This window comes from Desmodus rotundus, chromosome 4, assembly GCF_022682495.2.
Source record: "Desmodus rotundus isolate HL8 chromosome 4, HLdesRot8A.1, whole genome shotgun sequence".
Lineage (NCBI taxonomy): Eukaryota > Metazoa > Chordata > Mammalia > Chiroptera > Phyllostomidae > Desmodus > Desmodus rotundus.
The window spans coordinates 178339581-178359310 of record NC_071390.1 but is presented as its reverse complement, the minus strand read 5'-3'; the positions used below and the strand labels follow the sequence as shown (position 1 = coordinate 178359310).

At 59.9% G+C, this 19730-nt stretch overlaps 2 protein-coding genes across 6 annotated transcripts in view; both read left to right on the top strand.

Annotated features, from left to right (window-relative positions):
* Positions 1–1547, top strand: part of JAKMIP1 (janus kinase and microtubule interacting protein 1) — an 85600-nt gene extending 84053 nt beyond the window's left edge. For both annotated transcript variants that reach the window (XM_045182880.3, XM_024573728.4), the window contains exon 22: positions 40–1547. In XM_045182880.3, coding sequence (XP_045038815.2) covers positions 40–69 — 30 coding nt within the window. In that variant the 3' untranslated portion in view covers positions 70–1547. The remainder of the gene's footprint in view (positions 1–39) is intronic.
* A 118-nt stretch (positions 1548–1665) lies between these two features.
* The window catches only part of C4H4orf50 (chromosome 4 C4orf50 homolog), a 43351-nt gene continuing 25286 nt past the window's right edge, over positions 1666–19730 (top strand). For 2 of the 4 annotated variants that reach the window (XM_071221311.1, XM_071221313.1), the window contains exons 1-6: positions 1666–2411; positions 4039–4440; positions 8042–8180; positions 11389–11982; positions 17990–18119; positions 19105–19232. In XM_071221311.1, the coding sequence (XP_071077412.1) occupies positions 4151–4440; positions 8042–8180; positions 11389–11982; positions 17990–18119; positions 19105–19232 (1281 nt within the window). In that variant the 5' untranslated portion in view covers positions 1666–2411; positions 4039–4150. The remainder of the gene's footprint in view (positions 2412–4038; positions 4441–8041; positions 8181–11388; positions 11983–17989; positions 18120–19104; positions 19233–19730) is intronic. The other 2 variants (XM_071221312.1, XM_071221314.1) reach the window with 2 other exon arrangements.

Below are 19730 nucleotides of genomic sequence, written 5' to 3'. Positions count from 1 at the left end.
GGGTTCTTATGTCCTATCGAATTGCTTTTCATCCCACAGGATGGAAATAGAGCGTATGGAATAAACTGAGTCCCTGCGGCAACCCCAACCCCACTCAAACCAAATTCAACAGCAAAACAGCTCCTCCAAGCCCAGAGCCTGAACCCAGAACTCACAAGCACTTGACGACAGCGTGAAGGGGGGGCCTTTGGGTCGATGGGGGGCCTGGCCCAGCTGAGCCCCAGGCCCTCCGCAGGGACGAGGGGGAATTTGTCCAGCTCGGGGCCACATCTGAGTCCCCACTGCGGTACCTTCCCAAGCCCGAGGGGCAGAGGCCTGAATTCCAGGAAACTAAGTGCAATTAGCAGGAGCTGAGCAATGGGACAGCGTCCGCACTCTCTGGGACAGTCCCTGCACCGTGCGCCTCCCCCAGCCAAGGCGCGCGTGTCCCGCGGGGCACAGACCATGTACATATGTCTCCGTGAGCTGTGCCCTGTGCATCCAGAATCTGCCCGCCAGAGTGACTTGCAAGTGTCCCAGTGACCTGAACCAAAGTCCAGCCTCGGTCCCAAAGCCTCCATACCTCTGTGCAGCCAATTCAGCAGCTGACGGCCAGAGCAGGAGGTGGGGCTGGAGCCTCGCCCACTGTGGAGGGCGGACCCCAGGGAACTCAGATGTCCACAGGGGAAGCCGCGGGTTCCATCGCTGTCACGGTGTGACCTGGAGAAACTCCCAGAGCATGGCAGTGCCTGGCGCCGGCGGAGTGAGGACTGAGTTGTGGACACGGCCCCACTTGGCCACACCGGGGCTGTTTTACATCTGGTTTTCATCTGCAAGAGGCTGACGAGGAAGAGATGCTGGGATGTGGAGGGATCCCTGGAGGGTCCATGGTTTGAGACCAGGTCCCTCTCTGATGGCCTCAGCGAAGAAGGCCACCCTCCCTGACCTTGGGAGTCCAGCCCCTGAATCAAGCCTGCCAGGAGCAAGGACAGAGCGGGGCAGCCGAGGAGGACAGAGTGCTGTCTGGCGAGAGCCGAGTCCAGGCAGGAATCCTGGAGAGGTTACTTTCAGGGTGGGCATGCGGGTGGGGGAGCATTTCCAGAAGAAGGTACCTGCTCACATGTCTGCCGCCTCCCAGACTTCTGGAAGGGAGACTTTGGGAAGCAGACCAGATGCAGAGAACTAGAAGGCAGGGAGGGTGAAGGCAAGGACAGCGAGTCTGTGTTGGAAGAGGCGGCTGAAGGCCAGGAAGGGCGGATCCCAAGGATGGGAAGTGCCCGCTCTGTGTCTGGTGGGCTGCGAGAGCATCTATGGGAGCAGCTGGAGAGAAGAACCGCAGAGAAAACCAATGTGACCGAAGTTTAGGCCGAGGAAGGAATCAGCAGGCGAGGGAGCCCGTAGAAGAGCTGGAAGTTCTCAGAAGGGCGAACCCGAGGATGGGGAAGGACATGTGGACGGGCACAGAAAGGGCCGGTCAGACGGGGAGGGATGTTCCGACCAAACCGAAGGACCAGGGGCTCGGAGCAGACACACCAGGACGGCTGAGAGATGACCCTTCTCTTTTAAAATCTAAACCCAAAGCACCGCTACACCGGCCCCCAGGACTCACCAACATTTAGTGACCAAATGTGAATGAGCTGATGTCTTTGCTTGAAAAAATGCATCTGAGCACTCCAGGTGGGGGTGGGAGGGGGAGCCCCCCAGCGAGGAAGATGGTAAAAGCTCGTCTGCTTTCTCTGGGGCCGAGAACATGCGGGGAGACACCGCTTTGCTGACTCGGCAGGCAGACACCCAGGAGGCACGCCCGGGTCTCTGGGAAGCGGTTCCTATGGCACCGAGTATCCCCACTCTCCCCGCTGTCAGAGGGTGCAGCAGCGTGGTCCTCATGTCCGGTGTCCCTCCTTCCGTCTGCTCGCCCACACACACAATGGGGCCGGCGTGGCGTGGACTTGAAGTCAGACCCATCCGGGTCCACTCCCAGCCCTGACGCCTCCCTGCCGTGGGCGCTGGCAGAGTCCTGGCCACTCTGAGTCTTCGGCTGTGGGGTGGGGGGCAGTCCCCACGTGGAGCCACACAGCAGGGCTTCTTTGGGCACAACCAGGCAGACCCACAATTCACCTGAGTCCTGGCGGGAGACGCAGCTGGTGCACCCGCTGTTCCCTCGGCAGGAGGTGTCCTCAGAGGGACTGTACAGCCCACCGGGACCGGGGCCCACTCCCTGAGACAGCTCAGGTGTGAGGGCATGAGGCTCCCACAGGCAGGTGCGGGAGTCACCCAGGCTGAGACGACCAAAGTCCCCAACGGGAGCCAACATTCCTTGTGACAGTCGCAGACATCGCTTCCCAGAGCCCCTGCCAGGGACAGGCCCAGTTCCAAGAGCCATCTTCTCAGGGAAGCTCCGAGCTCTGGCAGCCACAGCCCTTGGTGCCCAGGTGAGGTGTGCCCCCTCGGGGTTGTGGTGGTTGCCTAGTAACACAGGGTCCATGTGTATGGTTTCCAGGGGAGCAGAGCTACAAGGTCGACTGAAGCCAAGGTTACTTTCTCATGCAGAAAGGAGAAGGGTTGGGTCCACCCTCCCCGACCCTGCTCCGCCCTGCAGATGTCCTGGGAGGGTGAGAGGAATGCCCTGCTGGGTTCCTGGCACAGGTGCAGCTTACACGAGTGGAGTGGCTTCTGCACCCTCACACCTGGCCAGCGAGGCCGGCCAGCGAGGAGCCAGGCAGAGGAGGGCAGGGTCAGGTGGCCCGTCTCCATGGGGGCTGTGGTGACTGGGAGTGTTAGACGTGGTGCCTTAGTGCGAGCCAGCTCCTTTCTAAGTGAGTTCCTGGTCTGTCTCTGTCCTGCCATCCTGCAGGCTGAGGGTCTCAGGGCCCGTGGCTCCTGCTCGTCCCTCTGCTCCGTCCTGGAACCAGTGTGTGACCTACAGGAATCCCACCTGCTTGTGTTTGTGTATTGTCTCCCATCTAACCAGAACCTGCTAGGGGCCCGCCTAAGAGGGTGGAGATCCCAACTTGCCAATGCGGGTCCCTGTCCTGGAGGTTGTCTCAGAACTCTTGGGGGCTTCTGCAGACCCCAAACTATCCACCCCCATTCCAGCTCCATAGTAGGGTGCAGCTGCAGCCCCTCCCCCTCCCTCTGCCATCTTTCTGGGGCTGTTACATTTCAAACAGGGGCTCTAGGTGTCCTGCTCTCCGCAGCTGTCCTTCTTGTGACTACCCTCAGCCCCCCTTGGGTGCAGGGTCCCGTCCTCACAACTGCTCCCCGGCAATGTCCTTGCCCCCCTTCCCACCAGGTCCCCATCCCCAAGAAGCCCAGGGCAGGTCACACCTCTTCCCATCTCCCTCAGCTCCAGAGGGTTCCTTCCAAGGAATGAAGGGGCTTCTGCCTTTTACCTGTGGGAGGGAAGAGTGGGACTGGGAGGATGCGCCTTCCCTCAGTCTGCTCCTCTAAGAAAGAGCCAGGACACCCGCTTCTCCGGGCCCACTCTCCTCAGTCAGCTGTCAATCACGCCTCCTGCTCCAGAAAGCCCCCAGCCGGGTCCCTCCAGTTCTCACCTCTCAGGTTTTGGAGTCAGACTCATGTTTGAACCCTGACTCTGCCCCTTCCCATTGGGGGCCGGGAAGAGCCACCCCTCCCATCTTCTAGAGCCTTAGTTCCATCATCTGTAAAATGGGTATGCTGATGCCCACCTCTGAGGGTTACCAGGGAGTGGGACAAGGTGGGGGGGACCCACCTAGCGAAGGGAAGTTCCCCAATGAGAGTTTGCTGCACGTGAAAAGCTCGCATAGGCCTCATTCCTCACGGGTGTCAGCTTGCGCTTCGCTGCTGAGACCCCGTAGCATGCAGCTGGGCCTGCCTGGGACTCTCTCTTGCCTCCCTGGGTGCAGTATCAGGCCTTTAATTCCAAGTGATTTCCGGGCGACGCTGTCTGGCTTTGGGTGAGTGCCGGCATGCTGGCCTGCAACCCGAGAGGCCCTCATTCACATTGCATGACGTTTGTGCCCAAGAAACTTGAGTCCCTCACTCATAAATAATCCACTGCTTCTTGCCCTCCCCAAGGGACATTTTCTTGCACAATCTGAAGGCACTGCACCCACTGTGAAACCTCCCGGGAGTCGCCGCCGCAAATCCACTCAGTTGCATTAAGTCTTGCCCCGTGAACCATGCCGGGATGGAGCCAGCGGCCACAGGACGCTCAGAGAGAACCTTCAGCTATGTCGTCAGAGCGCCCAGCAGCGACGGGTTTGATGTCATGAACGTGGACGTGAAGATCGACACGGCCTGGATCTTCCAGGACGCAGAGGACAGTGATGAGGAGCAGGGATGTCTTCCGGAAGCAGCAGCCGGGAGAGGCCCAGACGTGGACACCGGGATGCTCAGGAAGCAGCTGGAATCCTCTGAGCAGAAGCTGTTGGCCGCTGTGGACAAATACGTGAGGTCAGAGTCTGGGCTCAGGAGCAGGTAGGTACGCAGCTTGGGCCGCTCTGGGTATTTCGTGAATCCTGGGGCGTCAGGCCTGTGTTGGGAGGGGGGGTTACTCGTGTCTGTGGCCGAGGACGTGGACTCCCCTATCGCATAACCTGCCCGCCTCGGTTTCTTCTCCCTGTGGCCAGGGGCTGAGCCTGCGGGCAGGTCTCCCAGGCTCGCTGGCCTCCATCTGGGCCCTGCCAATGGGACGTCAGAGGGAGGAGGATGAGGGAAGCAGGGTGTTCTCGCCTCTCTTCTGCCCTGGGCGACATTTCTTCCTGTGGCTGTGATGTGGTCCTGCTCCTCCTGCTGGTGGCCTGGCCCCTGTGCGCCCCACCGGCCCCAGGGACCGAGTGGCTCTTGGCGGCATCTGGTTTCTGGCTGCCTGCCATCTCTGTCTGGCCGTTCAGCTCATCCATCACCTTTGTGGCAGATTCTTGGTGCTCGCTCATTTCGTGCTGCTGGATGTGAACTCCTGGTGTGGGCTGCTTCCCTGATGGACCCATCCTGGCCTGGAGGTTGGGCATTGGACCCGGGTCTTTCTCTAAAGCCTATGCTCTCTTGGTTTGTTGGTACCGGGCCCCAGAACAGGGGTGGGGCTCTGCGTGGAAGGCAGGGTGGTTAGGCCTGGGGTCGATCCCGACAGGTTCACCGATGTCCCTGCAGCCAGTGTCTTGGGTTTGTCTGGGACCGTGACATTCTTGTACTTCCCTGCATCTTAACGAAGGCAAGTCACTCAATGTACATTTCCATGTCCTTTACTTTCTTCCTCTTTGTAATACTTTCCACGTGAAGAAATTCACATATCAGGACAGTTATTTTGTTATTCTATGTGTCAGTCTGTGTGATTGTCCGTCCGTTCGTCCATCCTTCCATCCATCCACCCACCCACCCGCTCATTCTAAACCTGCTCTCATGCCCCCGGAGTCACGTGTTAAGTTGGGTTAGTTTCTTGCGATGGTCACGACCCAGTTTCACAGGCTGAGTCACTTAAACAGCAGACGGTGACTTCTTCACGGTTCGGGCGGCTGGAAGTTCAACATCAAGGTGTGGCTGGTTGGGTCCTTTCGAGGTCCCTCTTGGCCGATGGATGGCCCTCTTCTCCCTGTGTCCTCACGTGGCTCTCCCTGTTTGCGTGTCTGTGTCCCAGTCCCCTCTTCTTATAAGGACATGAGTCAGGTCAGATGAGGGCCCACCCAAGTGACCTCATTTCCCCCTAATTGCCTTTGTAAAGATCCCATCTCCAAATACAGCCATCTTCTCAGGCACTGGGGTTCGGACTTCAGCATATGAATCTGGGGGGCCCGTTCATGCCCGGACGTGAGTCCCAGGGCTGAGAGCTGGGGAACGAGGCAGGCCCGAGCCTGGGAGAGACCGCGGCGCAGCCCTCACACGGCTGTGAGCTCGGCTCTTCCTCCAGAGAGACAGGCAGTGAAAACCGAGGGTCCTCGGGCCTGGGGCAGATGGGTGGGAAACCCTGGCCATGGGAGACCCCTCCGTGTGAGGGGGGACAGAGCCCACGGGCACTGTCAGCGATGGACAGCAGTGGCCTCTGTGCCTGGGGCCTGGGGAGAGGCCATCCTGGAGGGGGCCTCCTGGGCACGCCGCCTGTGGGGACACGGGGGCTGTGTCCTCTGCTCTCTGAAGGCGGGGTGCACTCCCAGTGCCGGGACTTGAACCCAGGCAGCCTGCCCAGAATGGAGCCCCGAGGGGACAGATTTATGCTGCCCTGGAGGGTGCCTCCCAGCTCCCGGCACTCCTTGTGGCCCTGCCTGTTAATATTTTATGCTCGTGGTTCATCAGCGAAGTGCTGGCCTTCAGTGTCTGTTTCCTGTCTGTGTGTTGGTTTCCTGTGGCCCATGAAACAGAGGACCCCCAGTGTGGCGGCTGAGACAGCGGGCGGGACGGAAAGAGGCCTCCCTGGCCAGAGGCAGGTGTGGGCAGCCGAGCTCTCGAGGGGCTGCAGGGGGATCTGTCCCGGCCCCTCAGTGTCTACAGCGGGGGTCCTTGCTCTGGCCCTGCATCGGCCGTGCCGGCAGCCTAGCATCTTGCGCGGCCCTCACCTTCTGTGGCACATCCGTCCGCCTCCCCCTTTGAGGACAGCTGTGGCTGCAGCTCGGGCCCACCCGGATCCTCTAGGATCGTGTCGAGCCACACCTAGGTCTCTTGTGCATTTGAAGGGGACACCGCTGGGTCCGGTGGGCGGGCCGTTAGTCGTTTTCTGTGCAGTTTAAGTGCAGGGACAATCTCAGAATTAACCCTGTCTCACGGTCAATGTTCCAGGTTGGTCTCGGAGGCTAACGACAGGCTTTCCTTGTCCTGTTTGGGTATCGCCCCTTCTTGTAACCAATCAGAGGCACTCAGCCTGACTCTGTGACCCATGGATCTGGAGCCACTCCTGTCGTTGGGTTTGGAAGGGACTCGACGGTAATCCGCACTCCCTTCTGTCACTTCCCAGGCCCTCCCCTGGGCCTCAGCGCTAGAGTGGGAGAGGGAACACTTGGTCGTACTATTAACAACAATGCATCATCTTATTTCATCTTCACAACAGCCTTCTGAGCAAAATCACCTCTGCTTGTCACAGATAAAGATACTGAGGGTCAGAGTGGTGAGTGAGCCGGTTTGGGCTCCATGGTTGGCAGGGGGCAGAGCCAGGAGGCAAAGCTGTGTCCTCCCCCAGGGAGGCTGGGTCTGTCCGGGGTGAGCAGGTGACCCCGTGTGGACTTGGGGAAAGGTGTGACGGTAGGAGGAGCTTGTCCATGTAAGCCAGGAGTGCACTTTCCCTGTTTCCTGGTTCCTGTTCTAGAGGTGAGGTTGGCACGGTAAGGAGACTTGGATGCTAGGTGACAGGCGAGTGCTGGACCATCTTCTCTCCCGGTGGGACTGTAACCAGACTCCTGCTTTGGGCCCCCCATGTTCATTCTCCCCTTTCTGCATGGCTGTGCCCAGGCTGCTGCTGCAGCCTGGAGCTCAGCCTCACGCTCCCCGGGAAAATGAAAAGACCTTCATGAGGCTTTGCCTTCCCTGTTAGACATTAGGTCATTTCCAGCTTCCTACTTTCGTAAGTAATGCAGATTAGTTTAACTGCAAGAAGTTTTTTCTGAATTTCAGTCACTTCCTCAGAAAAGATTGGCAGGAATGTAGCCCAAATGGGAAGCAGCGGAGCAAAGGGTGAAGAGTGTGAGTTTGGGACTCAGACAGCCTGCGCTCCGTGAGGCTGTGTGACCTTGGGCAAGTTGCCAGGCCTCTCTGATCTTCAGTTTCCCCCTGGGCTGGCAAAGTGAAGAGTCAAGGAGGAAAATGCAAATGTTTGCCTCAGGCGCAGTCCTTGATTGGTATCACCCAGACTCGGGATACTGGTTTAAAGATGAGGATACTGTTAAGATTTCTGACGCATGCTGCCTTCTTACTCCAAAGAGGTCTTTGAAGTATTATGGATCATCCTTAGAAAGATATGTGTGACTATTTCGCAACATGTAACTTTGTCAGAAGGTGAAATTGGCCAGATCACAACAACAAAGGTTGCCTGGTGTGTGAGAAACCTTCGGCCACCTTTACTGCGGCCCCACTAAGTGCCGCCTGCCTCCCACTGCAGAATCCAGGAGCTGGAGCTGTCGGAGAGGAGGCTGCTGCGGAAGGTGGACCAGCTGCGCGCCCGAGTGTACCAGGAACGGAGCGCCTCTCTCCGGGCCCAGGAGCAACTAGAGGTGCTGCAGGGGGAGCTTGCCAGCCAGGTGCGGTCCCTCCTTCCTTCCAGTGTGGGTTTCTGGTCCCAGTGGGGACACCCTCGGTTTGGACGTGGCAGCCCCTGCAGTTGAGCAAATGCAGTGGGGGAGGGGGCATTGCCAGGAGAGCCCTGCGGGGCCTGGGGCGAGGTTAGGTGGCCCCTTTGGTCCTCAGCTGCCCCGTCTGTACAATGGGATCCCCATCCTGCCCTGTCTGCCTCACAAGGCTCCTGTGGGACCCGCTGCGGGAGTGAGAGCGCCGGGTGGCCTGCGGGGGCTGTGCACCCCCTGGGAGCTCTGGGCAGAGGCCATTTCTGTGGTCTGTGGGCCGGATATCAGGGAAGCCAGCTCTGGCCTCAGGACAGGCAGGGGACTGATGCTTGGTCACCGCCTCAGGAGCTGCATTGCAGGTAGGGACAGAGATGGGAAACAAGAAACCCCAATCTGGACGCAGGTGTCATGAGGGGAGGCAGACACAGTGTGTGTGTGCCTGGGGTGGGGCAGCGACGGAGAACTGGGCCCGGAGAGTTGGGCTTCGTGGGAAGGGCATGGGAGGTGTGGGTAGCCACCTGGGCAAAGGCACCAAGGCCTGGAGAACACACCAGGACGTGACAGAGGGCGGGGTTGGGGAGAGGCAGTCAGTGAGACCGGAGGCTTCCAGAGGGGCCAGAGTGCCAGGGCCGCTGCTTGGACCAAATCTTGAAGGCGACGGGGAGCGGGCTTCAGGGACGTTAGCAGGAGAGGCTCAGTGCCAGGTTCAGGGTGTCACTCTAGCTGCATGGGAGAGAGATGGCAGAGACGGGGACAGGTCTGTGCTGTCGGAGAAAGGGGCGGGCTCTGGAGGCAGATGCCTGGAGCCAGCTCGGCTCCACCGCTCCCCAGCTGTGTGACCTAGGGCCAGGGGCTCAACCTCTCTGGGCCTGTTTCCTCATCTGTGAAAGGGGCATGATCTAGTATCAACACCCTCAAATTGTTATGTGTCGAAGTGAGTTGATACGTGCAACGCCCTCACAACAGTGGGCCTGCAGATAACCCTGGCCACTTTTGTGCTTAGTCCTGAACTATTCCAGGGGAGAGAGGGCGCGGGTCGGGGGCAGCTGTGGGCGGCACCCAGAGAGCCCTGGGCCGTCCCATCTCAGTGGATTTTGACTTGCCAGGCAGCGCAGTGATGGACAAATTGCAGGGCGACATCTGTCAGCGGGTTGCGAAATCAATTCTGCGAGTCGCAACCCGCCTTTTGCAAACAGAACTGACTAGGAAATAACAGAGGGCCTCACATGTCCGAGTGGGAGCTGTTTTGTGACACCGCGGGCGGGCGTGTGTGCAATGGGGCGCACTGTTGAAGTGTGTTTCTTACGGTGAAGAAAGCAGTCCCAGCGGCTCCAGGAACACCGCTGTAGCCATTAACTGAAAAGAAGTGCCGTGTGGAAAGGAGAGGCGTTCTGTGAAGCCGGCATGAATCTGAGACGCCAGGGAGACCTGCAAGCGGCCTTTCCCCCTTGATATGGAACTTCAGGTGCAGAAAGTTGAGGTCGTTCCCCTCCTCGGCGTACACCACGCCGCCATCCGCGTCCCAGCAGGGGTTTTTGGTGCTGGACGCGGTGCTGGGAGCAGTCCCACCGCCAAGACTCTCTGTGGCAGGCGTGTCAGCACACACTTTTGAGTGTGCACCACGGACACGTGGGCTTTCCCAGGTGAATCTGACAGCCCTGTAACCGTGAGGTGTTCATGGTGCAGTGGGGAGACAGAGGCCAGGGTGACAGCCGGGGGGGCCGGTGTGGGGCTCAGAGGTGGCCCGGGGCCGGTGCCCTGGAGACACGAAAGGCCTCTCCCCCACGCCTCTCTCAGGAACCCCGCATGCTCCCGGGAAACACCTGTGGGGTAACCACATTCCAGGAGAGACTTGGGAGTTCAGAGTGACGAGGGGCTTGCTCGGGGTCCCTCAGTGAGCCCGTGGCCCCACTGCAGCCCCGCCCGAGCCTCTGACTCTAGGTCTCTAGCCAGACACACGTGCAGTCGGAGCAGGCCCCGCGGGAGTGCTGGCGGGAGCTCGCTCTGCTGCGGGTACCTGATGGAGGCCGAACCCACGGCGGTTTGCCCCGTGGTCAATGTTCCCAGTCAGCCTGTATTTGCACCACAGCCGCCTCGTTTCGGTAGGGACCTGTGGCCATTCTGGCCGATAAAGGCAGACCTGTCCCCGTGATGGAGCACTGCGCACCGCCCGCCCCCGGTGATGGGATCCGAGCCATCAGGCCCACCCGGAGTCTCCTCGCAGGGAGTCTGGCTCCAGGTCTTCCTGCCCCGTGTTTCCCCGACAAGCTGCCGGACAGCCTGCGGAGCTGCTCGCCAGCTCCCCTGTGTGCGTTTGCTCTGGGCTCGCTGAGGTTGTCCTCCGCAAGCTCTCCTGCAGGAGCAGCTCCCGGCGCTCGCTGCTGAGGGTTTCACACGGAGGCAGGTCCACCATGGGCTTCGACTCCTCAGGGACTGCCGTCAGCCCAGGGCAGCCCGCAGCTCAGGGTGGGCGGAGAGCCAGGTGTCAGAATGGGGTATGTGCAGTCCCCACCTGGAGACGAGGCCTTGAATCAGGTGTGGAGGTCGCATCCTGGCTGCAGTGACCTTTAGCCCCTTTGCCGTGCGATTGTACACAGATCATTTCTGAGTGTCCGAGGGGATAGTCACCGTACTGTACTATACTCCTATACTATACATACTGTACTCCACCATGGGGTGGGGCATTCACAGTAAGGAGCACCTGCTGTGACACCACCTGGAGCCAGCTGGCCCTGCTAGGCTGGCACTATCCCTTTAGGCACTGGGAAATGGACAGGTCCTGGAGGTCCTGGGTGGACGTGGGGACCTTCAGGGGGTCTGGGTGGTAGCTCTTTACGAACTGGCACGGGGCCCCTAGAGAGCCTTCGGGTGTGTGCCAGCGGATGCCTGCCCTGCCCCTGAGGCAGGGTTTCCTTCCACTGTCTCACTGCACAGAGCTGGGTGTGCAGGGCCCCTAGGAGAGGGAGGTGAGGCGCTTGCCTCCTGTGCAAAATTTAAGGGGGCGCCGAAAAACTCAGTAATCGAGATAAATAATATTTTGATGGAACATTTTGATATAAAAATATTCCATGATGAACAAAATAGCTAAGTTTAAAATAAAGTGTGAGCCACGGTGGTGTGCCCCTGGGCTTGCTTCCTGATGCCCTCATCCACCGCCAACCTGTAGGTTTTGGAGAAGGAGCGCGCAGCCCGGCGGCAGCGGTGGCGCCTGCGGCGGCTGCGGGAGCAGCTGCGGTACAAAGACGAGGCGCTGGGGCAGCAGACGGCGGCCCTGGAGCGCTGCCGGCATACCCAGCGACGCCAGCTGGGCCTTGCGCGCCAGCAGGAGCGGATCCTGCGTGAGCAGGTGCGGCGTCTGGAGCGGGACGTGCGGCGCCTCTGCCGCGCTGCGGGTCTCCTACTGGCCGAGCTGGACGCCCCGGCCCCGGGCAGTCCCGGACCCCTGGGCCCGACCGGTCCCCGGGAAGCCCCTGAGGAGGCTGCAGCGTGGCGCGCCCTGCAGGCGAGGGCCGAACTCAGCGAGAGCGAGCGGGACGAGGCCGCGCGCCGGCAGCGGGAGGAGCCCGCCGCGGAGCACAGCCTCCGCGGGCAGCTGGAGGAACTTCGTTGCTACATCTTTGAACTGAAGCTGTCGGAGATCGGCCTGCAGGGCCAGGTGGAGGACCTCACAGAACAAAACAGGTGCCTGCGAGAGGAGCTGGAAGCCCAGACTCCAGGGGAGACAGTGCGCAGTGTGGCCCCTGCTGGTCCCTGCAGCCTGGTAAGTGGCAGCACCCCAGGGCAGGAGTGATTCTCTTTCTCAGACAGCCAGTTGGTTAAGTCACTGACTTCTCCATTCCCCAGTCTCCCTCTTCATCCACCCATCCAACCCCACCCTCCCTGTCGACCCATCTACTCCGCCAGTCCTCCTCATCCACCTCCCCATTCATCCACCCACCCACCCAGGGTCTACCTCCACTCCAACTCACTGACCCTACCCTTTGCTTCCAGCCACTCTCCAGGCACCAGCCAGCCACCCTTTATCCTTTGTTGTCTGTTCTCTGCAGGCCCAGGTCTGAGGGGCCAGGTAGTCTCCACCCCTGCAGCCGTCCCTGGAGCTCAGCAGGGCTGCGCAGTAGGAAGCGCACAAGGGTGGGACCTTCCGGTTCTCCTGTTCACTAGCTCTGTGACTTTGACAAGCTCTGGAGGCGAGGGCAGAGGACACTTATTTATTCATTTGACTGACAGAATGGTAAAAACGTTCCTGTAACCTACGCCTGCCCTGGGCTCAGCACCCCACCGCGTGTCTCACAGGCGTGATGCCGGTCGATGCTCACGAAGGACGTGAGGTGGGGAGGGGGGCAGTTGGTGCCCTCACTGCACTTGTGCGGAGGCCGAGGCTCAGCAGGCGGCGCGGGGACTGGTGGCCACACAGCTGTAGGGGCTGAGCAGGAATTCAACCCAAATACGTGTGAGCCCCAGGTGCTTCCTTGCTTCCCTTCTCACTCCGCCCTGGAAAGGGAGCGAGGTCAGCCCCTCCCAGGGACCCAGGTCCCTGCTTCTCTCCACGGGACTGGGCATTTAAGGAGAAAGCAGTGAGCAACCCTAGCTCAAGCGACGTTGCTCATTAAAAAGAGGTTTTATTTAAATTCGGACCCGAACAATCTATTTCGAGTGAACTGCGTCTGTGAGCACCCTGCAGCGCGTCCTGCCTCGTTCGCGTCTGCAGTGGGCTGACCTGGGTCTGTCCCGTCTCTTCACCCCCGACACTCCCCTGTCCCTCTTCTGCCTGTCCGACTCCTTCTCGCCTCATCACGGTCGTCGGAGGAAAGGAAAACTGTATTTTTGCTCGTGGCACCTTACTGTAATTTTGGGAAATAAATCGTGTACAGCTGGACACTGTCATTTAGATTCTTTCTGTAATTTTCCTAAACATGAGGCTTTCATTTAGGCTGTTGGCCGACGTCCTTCTTCTCCCAGTCCTCCCCCCACACGCAGCGTCCGTGGGCAGCGCTAGTGCTGCGTAGCATCAGCCTGCAAGCCCCTCGTCACAGTGCGTCCGTGACCTTCTCCACGTTTCACTAATTACCATTAAAGGTCCCCGTGCCCCAGGCGCACGCTCTCAAGGCCTTGCTGGAGTCTGCCAGCACAGTCCAAATTCTCGTGAAATTTCCCTAAATGGCCTGTAAAGCGAGGTCCCTGGCCAGTCTGCCTCTAGTGCTGGGAGAAGCTGGCACCCATCGGCCGAGGAGCAGAGTGGGCAGCGGAGGCTGCTGTGTAGGGGCCACAGAATAGAAAAACATGACCTTTAAACATTGGAGCTGTGGGCAGTGGGGTGGGCCGCGCGCAGTGGGGTGGGTGCGTGCAGTGGGGTGGGCCATGCACTACGCGAGGGGCAGGGTCCCCAGTGACCTGGGCAGTGCCATTCCGGTGTAGCTCTGCCTCTTGGCCATGGTGGTGCCTCTGGGCAGGTCACTGCACTTCCCGTGCCTCCGTGCTCCCAAGTGTGACCTGGGAGTGACACTGGGGCCTGCCTCCTTGTCTGACCGTGAGGACGAATGGGAGGGTCGGGGAAGGTTCCTGGAACTGTGCCTGGCACATCGTGAGTGGGCAATGAGATTTAGTGTCTGTCACCATCTTTGTCACCCCCATCATCATCATCTTCGCCATCCTCTCTTCCTGGGCCTGTGTGGTCCAGGGGGAAGTTGGGTACACTCGCCCACAGTACTTACACAATAGTCCCCCCTCTCCCACTACCTCTCTGGTCCTTTTATTTGTCTGTCCTGAGGGCTGACCCTTGACTGGGGAAGGTGCCATGTAACTGATTTGTCTCCACTCGTCGGCCACACCTGCTGGTGGAAGCAGAGGCTGAGAGCCTGGAGTGGACATGGCCACTGGCTCCACTGGCCTGAGGGGAACCACAAGGGTTTCCCCTGGTGTAGCTCTCCTGGCCCTGTCACCAGGTCAGCCTGCAGGGGCAGGTGAGGTGGGCGAGGCCCAGCCTGCTCTGGTCGGACCTCGTCTTGATGTCCATCTGCAAAGACCCTGCTTCCACGTGAGGTCACAGTCACAGGTGGGGGGGGCAGTTAGGACTTGGACATCCTTTAAGGCATCACAGTTCAGTCCATAACACGCTCTTCCAGGGCAGGTGAGGGCTGTGGCCCCGCCTCCTCTGCCTCTACCTGCTTCAGGCAGCACTCCCTGTTCTGGCCTCCTGGGCTTCCTCCCCTCTCAGCCCTGAAGGGGCGCTGTCTCCTCACCAGGCAGAGCCTGGGGCAGGTGCTGGGTGAAGCCCTGGGGGCGGCCACTGGGCCTCAGCTGCCGCAGCAGTCCCCCTGAAAGACCCAGGGGCAGGGAGGTTGTCATGGCAACAAGCAAGGCGTGGAGAACACTTCCAACCAGCACCACCCTTTTGTGGCTGTGCAAACACAAGGGTCCCCCACCTCTGCCTGGCGTGCGTATCCACCCCCTAGGCTACCGACAGGCAGAGGCCTCCCCTGCCCCCTAGTGGTTTTCAGCAAGTGTGCCCTGGGCCTTGCCCTGTCCCAGGCACTGTGCGGGGCACCGGGGCTGTGAGCTGACCCTGCTCCTCCAGAGCTTACGGGGGACAGACACGGGTGCAGACGATGGCAGCTGGGTCTCCGACTGCTGTGGCCAGGACGGCCCAGAGGCTGTGGCCTGGCCCGGAGAGTACCAGGGAGGCTACACCGGGAGATTAAAAGTCACCGTCTTTGAAGTGTCAGTGTCGGCTGTTGTTTCAGAGCTGAGACCGTGTTGTGGGTGACAGCGGCATCAGGAATGCAGGGCACTCCGCCAGCCTCTGTGCATGGCTGCTACGGCAGCGTGAGGAGAGCGACCCCTGGTGGCAGTTACAGGGATCGTTTCGTTGTTCAGCCAGCACAGGCAGCCAGCCCAGGCAGCCAGCCCCTCCTTGTCACTGCCTTCATTCCAGCCGAAATGCTGTTTCACATTCGTCACTCACTCCGGCAGCAAGCAAGGGCTTTAAAACATCACATCGATAGCGTCGAAAAGTAAAACGTAGGCAAGAGCTACAAATGTGCAACTAGCATAAAGGCCAGATGATGGACGTGGCCAGCGGTCTTACTCCAAAAGGTCAGTTCTAGCTCCATTGGGCACAATCACACATCAGCAACGCTCCAGGTTGCCTCCTCTTCTGTCCACTTCTCCTCTATTAGAAACCCCTCAGCCCTTGTCACAGTTGCTAAGAACTGAAAACGACCGAAAGGTTCGATTGGGGGACCCGATTTGGTAAAACTGAGGCGTCCTTGTCTCGGCAGCCACGAAACACCACAGTGCAAAAGAGCCCGTGAAGGACGGATGCTTCAAAACATCAAGGAAAAAGCACAGGGCAAAACCCGACAGTTTGTAGAAACAGACTCTTGGAAGAGTTTAAATGCCAATGCACAGAAAAAAGCCCACAAGGATGGAGTCTAACCCACAAATAACGTTTGTGTCTGGGTATCGCTGAATTCCTCGTTTTCTTGGTTTTGCTCATCTCTCAACATGATCACACGTTGAAGCTGAAACCATGCAGGTACAGGCAGACACTCCCGTGGGTGCTGGAGCAGGAAGGACGGATGAGGCAGAGAGCAGAGGTGCGCGAAGGGGCAGAGAAAGTGCGGGTCAAGCTCAGAGCCCCGAGCTCCGGGCCTGTTCTCCCACCGCCTGACCTTGGGCACGTCACTCTCCCTCTCTGAGTATTGATTTCATCCCTTGTGAAATGAAAGGGGTGGAGCACCGTCTTCTGGGCTGCCCCCACTGACGGCACCTCCTAGAGGCAGGGGTCTGTGTGCATTTTTTCCGGGGCCGTGTCCCAGCTCCACCCCAGAGCCTGCCACGTAGTAGTTGCTCAGTAAGTGTCTGTTAAACTGAATTGAAGTCAACTGGGGTGTTGGAAAAGTCCACGTGGAAATAAGCAACAGAACAATAATGGCCTTGGACACTGCCCTCCCGCCTCTCCATGTCCGCCTGCTCATCTCTTTCTCCTTCCCCCTCCCTCCTGCCGCTCACTCTGCATTCGTCTCTCCCTCACTCCATCCCATGCCCTCCGTCTGTCTTCTTTCTTGTTGGCTCTCTCTCCTGCCTCCTCTCTCCCCTTCATCTCTTCCTCTTCACCTTGTTCCAATCACGATTTTAAGCTCCCAACAGAAGTGTTTATTTCTGATCCAGTGGGAGGCAAAGGGTAAGAACGAGGGGCAGGCAGTCCACAGGGCTGCGAGCAGGAGGACGCTGCGGCGGGTCAGACTCTGGCTGAACGCAGCGCAGAATGCTGGTGTCTCCTCTGGTTGTAGCTGGTCTGGGCCGAGTTCGGTACCTGTTAAAGCTTCTAGGCCATTCTAAGGTTCGTCCAGGGCAGAGACCCCTGGTTTGCGGGGAGAGCTGACAGGACAGCAAACATGGCTGAAGTTTCCCATACACACACACTGGGGAACCTTTTCCTTGTTATTTGTTGTTATTTGGCAGAGCTGGGTGGGGGTAGGTTTCTCCTTCTGCTTCAGGGAGCGTGGATGCATCCCAGTTTCCAGTTCAGTGGGATTGCTGGGAGGCTGAGTGTGTGGAAGGGAGGGGCTGAGATGGAGGCGTGGTGGAGGAGGGCTGGGGCTTTGCCCAGAAATCAGCAGGAGATGACCACCCTTTCCCCAGAAGGGCGTGCTCACCAGGCAGAAGGAACAGCATGCACAGGTGTGCGGAGGGAGGCTGGAGCCAGGGATGGGGTGAGGGGGGCCGGGCAGCCCACCACAGACACTGTGGCCCCCAGTGCCTGGCTTCAGAGGTGGCGCTGGGCCTGTAGCCTGAGGGGTCGAAGGCAGCCTTGGCTCATTGTAGAGGGTTCCCCAGCAGCTCTATGAAGGTGGCCAGGCTAGGAGCTGAGGCAGGGGTCTGCTGGGAGCAGGTGAGGACCTGGGGGACAGGTTTGGGGGTGGGGTATTACCTGTTCACTTCCATTCCCCTACGTCTAGAACAGCACCTGGCCCACAGGAGGGACTTAGCATGTGGTTGCCTGTAAATGTGCCAGTGAGTACGAAACACCTGCCTTCCCGCAGGTGCTATCTGTTTATCCAGCTGTTACACCTTTGTTAAGCACCTACTGTTTGCTCGGTTAAGGGAGGGCACAGGCCAAATGGAGCCACGGTCCCCCCTGCAGGGCCTCAGGGTCAGGTGTGGGGCAGCTGGGTGGCTGCCAGCACAGGGTAGGACTGGCCTATTAGCAGTGGCCTGGGGCAGGGGCCCCGTGGGCGGCGGGGCAGAGCTGAGCCTTCCTGCCGGCCCCACGCGCCCCTGTAGCAGCCGCATCAAAGCTCTGTCTGTGATAACGCCATGCAGGGACGGCGCCTCACTGTGCACCGTGAGCTGTGGGGAGAGGCTCAGGGGAGGGGACGCTGCCCAAGGACATTTGCCATAGCATCTGGGATTTGTGGACAGTCGAGGGACAGGACTGCCCAGAGCCCCTGAGCAGGTGGTCACCTCCGTGGGAACACAGCGAGAACAGGAAGGAGGGGGACTGGGAGCCCACAGGCACTGTGGCGGGACAGACACGCTCCTGCTGCCTGTGGAATGGAGCCAGGGTGCTAATGGGGGCGCTTGGCCTGTCGGACCAGGTGCCCAGGGCAGGGCTGTAGGGCCAGGTTATGGGCCCTCTGCTCCCCAGGCCTCAGCTTCCTCTGGTTTCCCTTCAGGGGTCACTGGGACAGACCCATGGGGACAGGCTTGGAGTGGACACTTTGGCCCAAGGTGCTCAGCTCTCTTGATTCTGTGTCTTCCTGAAGGATGCCCTGGGCCACACTCAGGATGAATGGCTGTCTCTGCCTTGGGAGGAGGCGCTGGAGGCCTGCAGACACCCAGGCTGGCAGGCCTCTCCCCACCCCGGCGGTGCCCCGGGACCAGGGCCCTCAGCAGGTATGTGGGGGACCCAGTGCGTGGGAGTCTGCATGGCTGTCTGCATGGACACCATTAGCTCACTCACAGCTTCCTGAGGGTGCAGGGGCGGCTGTCCCTACTCTGCAGATAGGAAGCCGAGGCTCAGAGAGGTGGTGTCACTTGTTCGGGGTCACACAGCTGGTAAAGGAGGGATCGGAGTCCGCAATTCCCCTGACATACCTGCCAGCCTGGGCACCGGGATCTCTCAGGGGGCGTTGTCCTCACGGAAGACCATATACTGACCAGGAGCCACTCTGTGTCCACCCCCACCCCAGTGACCGCTCAGGTACCAGGTCTGGGAGCCGCTGGGGATTAGAAGGCCCTGTCCCTCACTAGTTCCTGATGGGAGCCTTTGTCTCTGATGACAGTCTCAGCCCCAACTTCCAGGGTCCCTTCTGCAAAAGCCACAGCGCTCAGGAGCCCCAAGGCCACCGAATGCACCTGGGGGTCTGTGGTTTACTTACCGTCCCCCAAGGCCAAGTACAGTTTACAGATGAGAGGTCACCTGCACCCGTCAGTGCAGCCCGCCTGCAAGGGTAGCTTTCCCCTTCTGTCCTGTTCTGGGGAGCCGAGGTCAAACTTGCCCTGGAGAAGGGGCCCAGGGCCTGCCTGGCAGTGCAGCCTGGGGGTCAGCTCCTTTGCCCTGGGGGGGGTGGCAGGTATTACCACCCTGTGTGGCCCATGAGGGAGCCTGGGGAGAGAGGTGTCACAGATTTGTCACCTGAGTGAGTTCTGTTGTCAGAGGAAGTGGCTTCCAGACCCAGATCCAGGCTCATCTGGACAGGCCTTTCCTATCCCCGAGTCTCGGTTTCCTTGCCTGACAGGTGATGGTGACCATCAGGCTGCTTTTGGGGAGTTGGCCTTGAGTTAGTGAGCAGTGCCTTCGGCCCTAACAGCAGGGGCAAGGACACTCGTGACAATCCCGGGAGGGGCCTTCTAACCCTCAGGGTCCTGCCCCTTCCAGGCCAGCCCATCAAAGGGCCTCACACCTGGGGCAGCGTCGGGGCTGGAGGGGGCCCCTCTGTGTTGGTGCCAGGCCTGGAGACCCCGGCTAGACTCCTGGGAGACCTGGTGGGACCTGACCTCGGACAGGTAAGGCCAGAGGCTTTCCGGGTGCCCAGGGTGCCAGCTGGTCTGATCAGCCCCTGTGTGTGCCCGCAGTGTGGGAGGTGGGGGAGGGCGTAAAGACCCTGTGGGCTTAGAAGAATATTCTGGAGATGGTTGAGAGGGAGATTTGAGGAAATGGAAGGGAATGCCCTGAGACCTGGGTGGGGAGTGGCAGGAAGGGACCCCAGCATGTGCCTGGGCCCTGTGGCCACCTGCTGAGCTTCATCCCATGGGAACTTCCATCCAGCTGTGAGGCAGGGGCCGGGGCCCATCTGGAGGGCTGGGATCTGGGACTCCAAGAGCGGCTGTGACCCCCCTGGGGCCATGTCCGAGCTCTGTCTCAGTGGCCCACACTCCGCCCCACCCTGTGCCCAGAGGGTCAGGAGCCCGGTTCCAGCTAGCCCTGCTAGGCTTGCTCTGGGCCCTGGCCTTCCTCAGTGGCCCTTTTCCTGCAGGTGGAGGACAGATGCTAGAGCAGAGCTT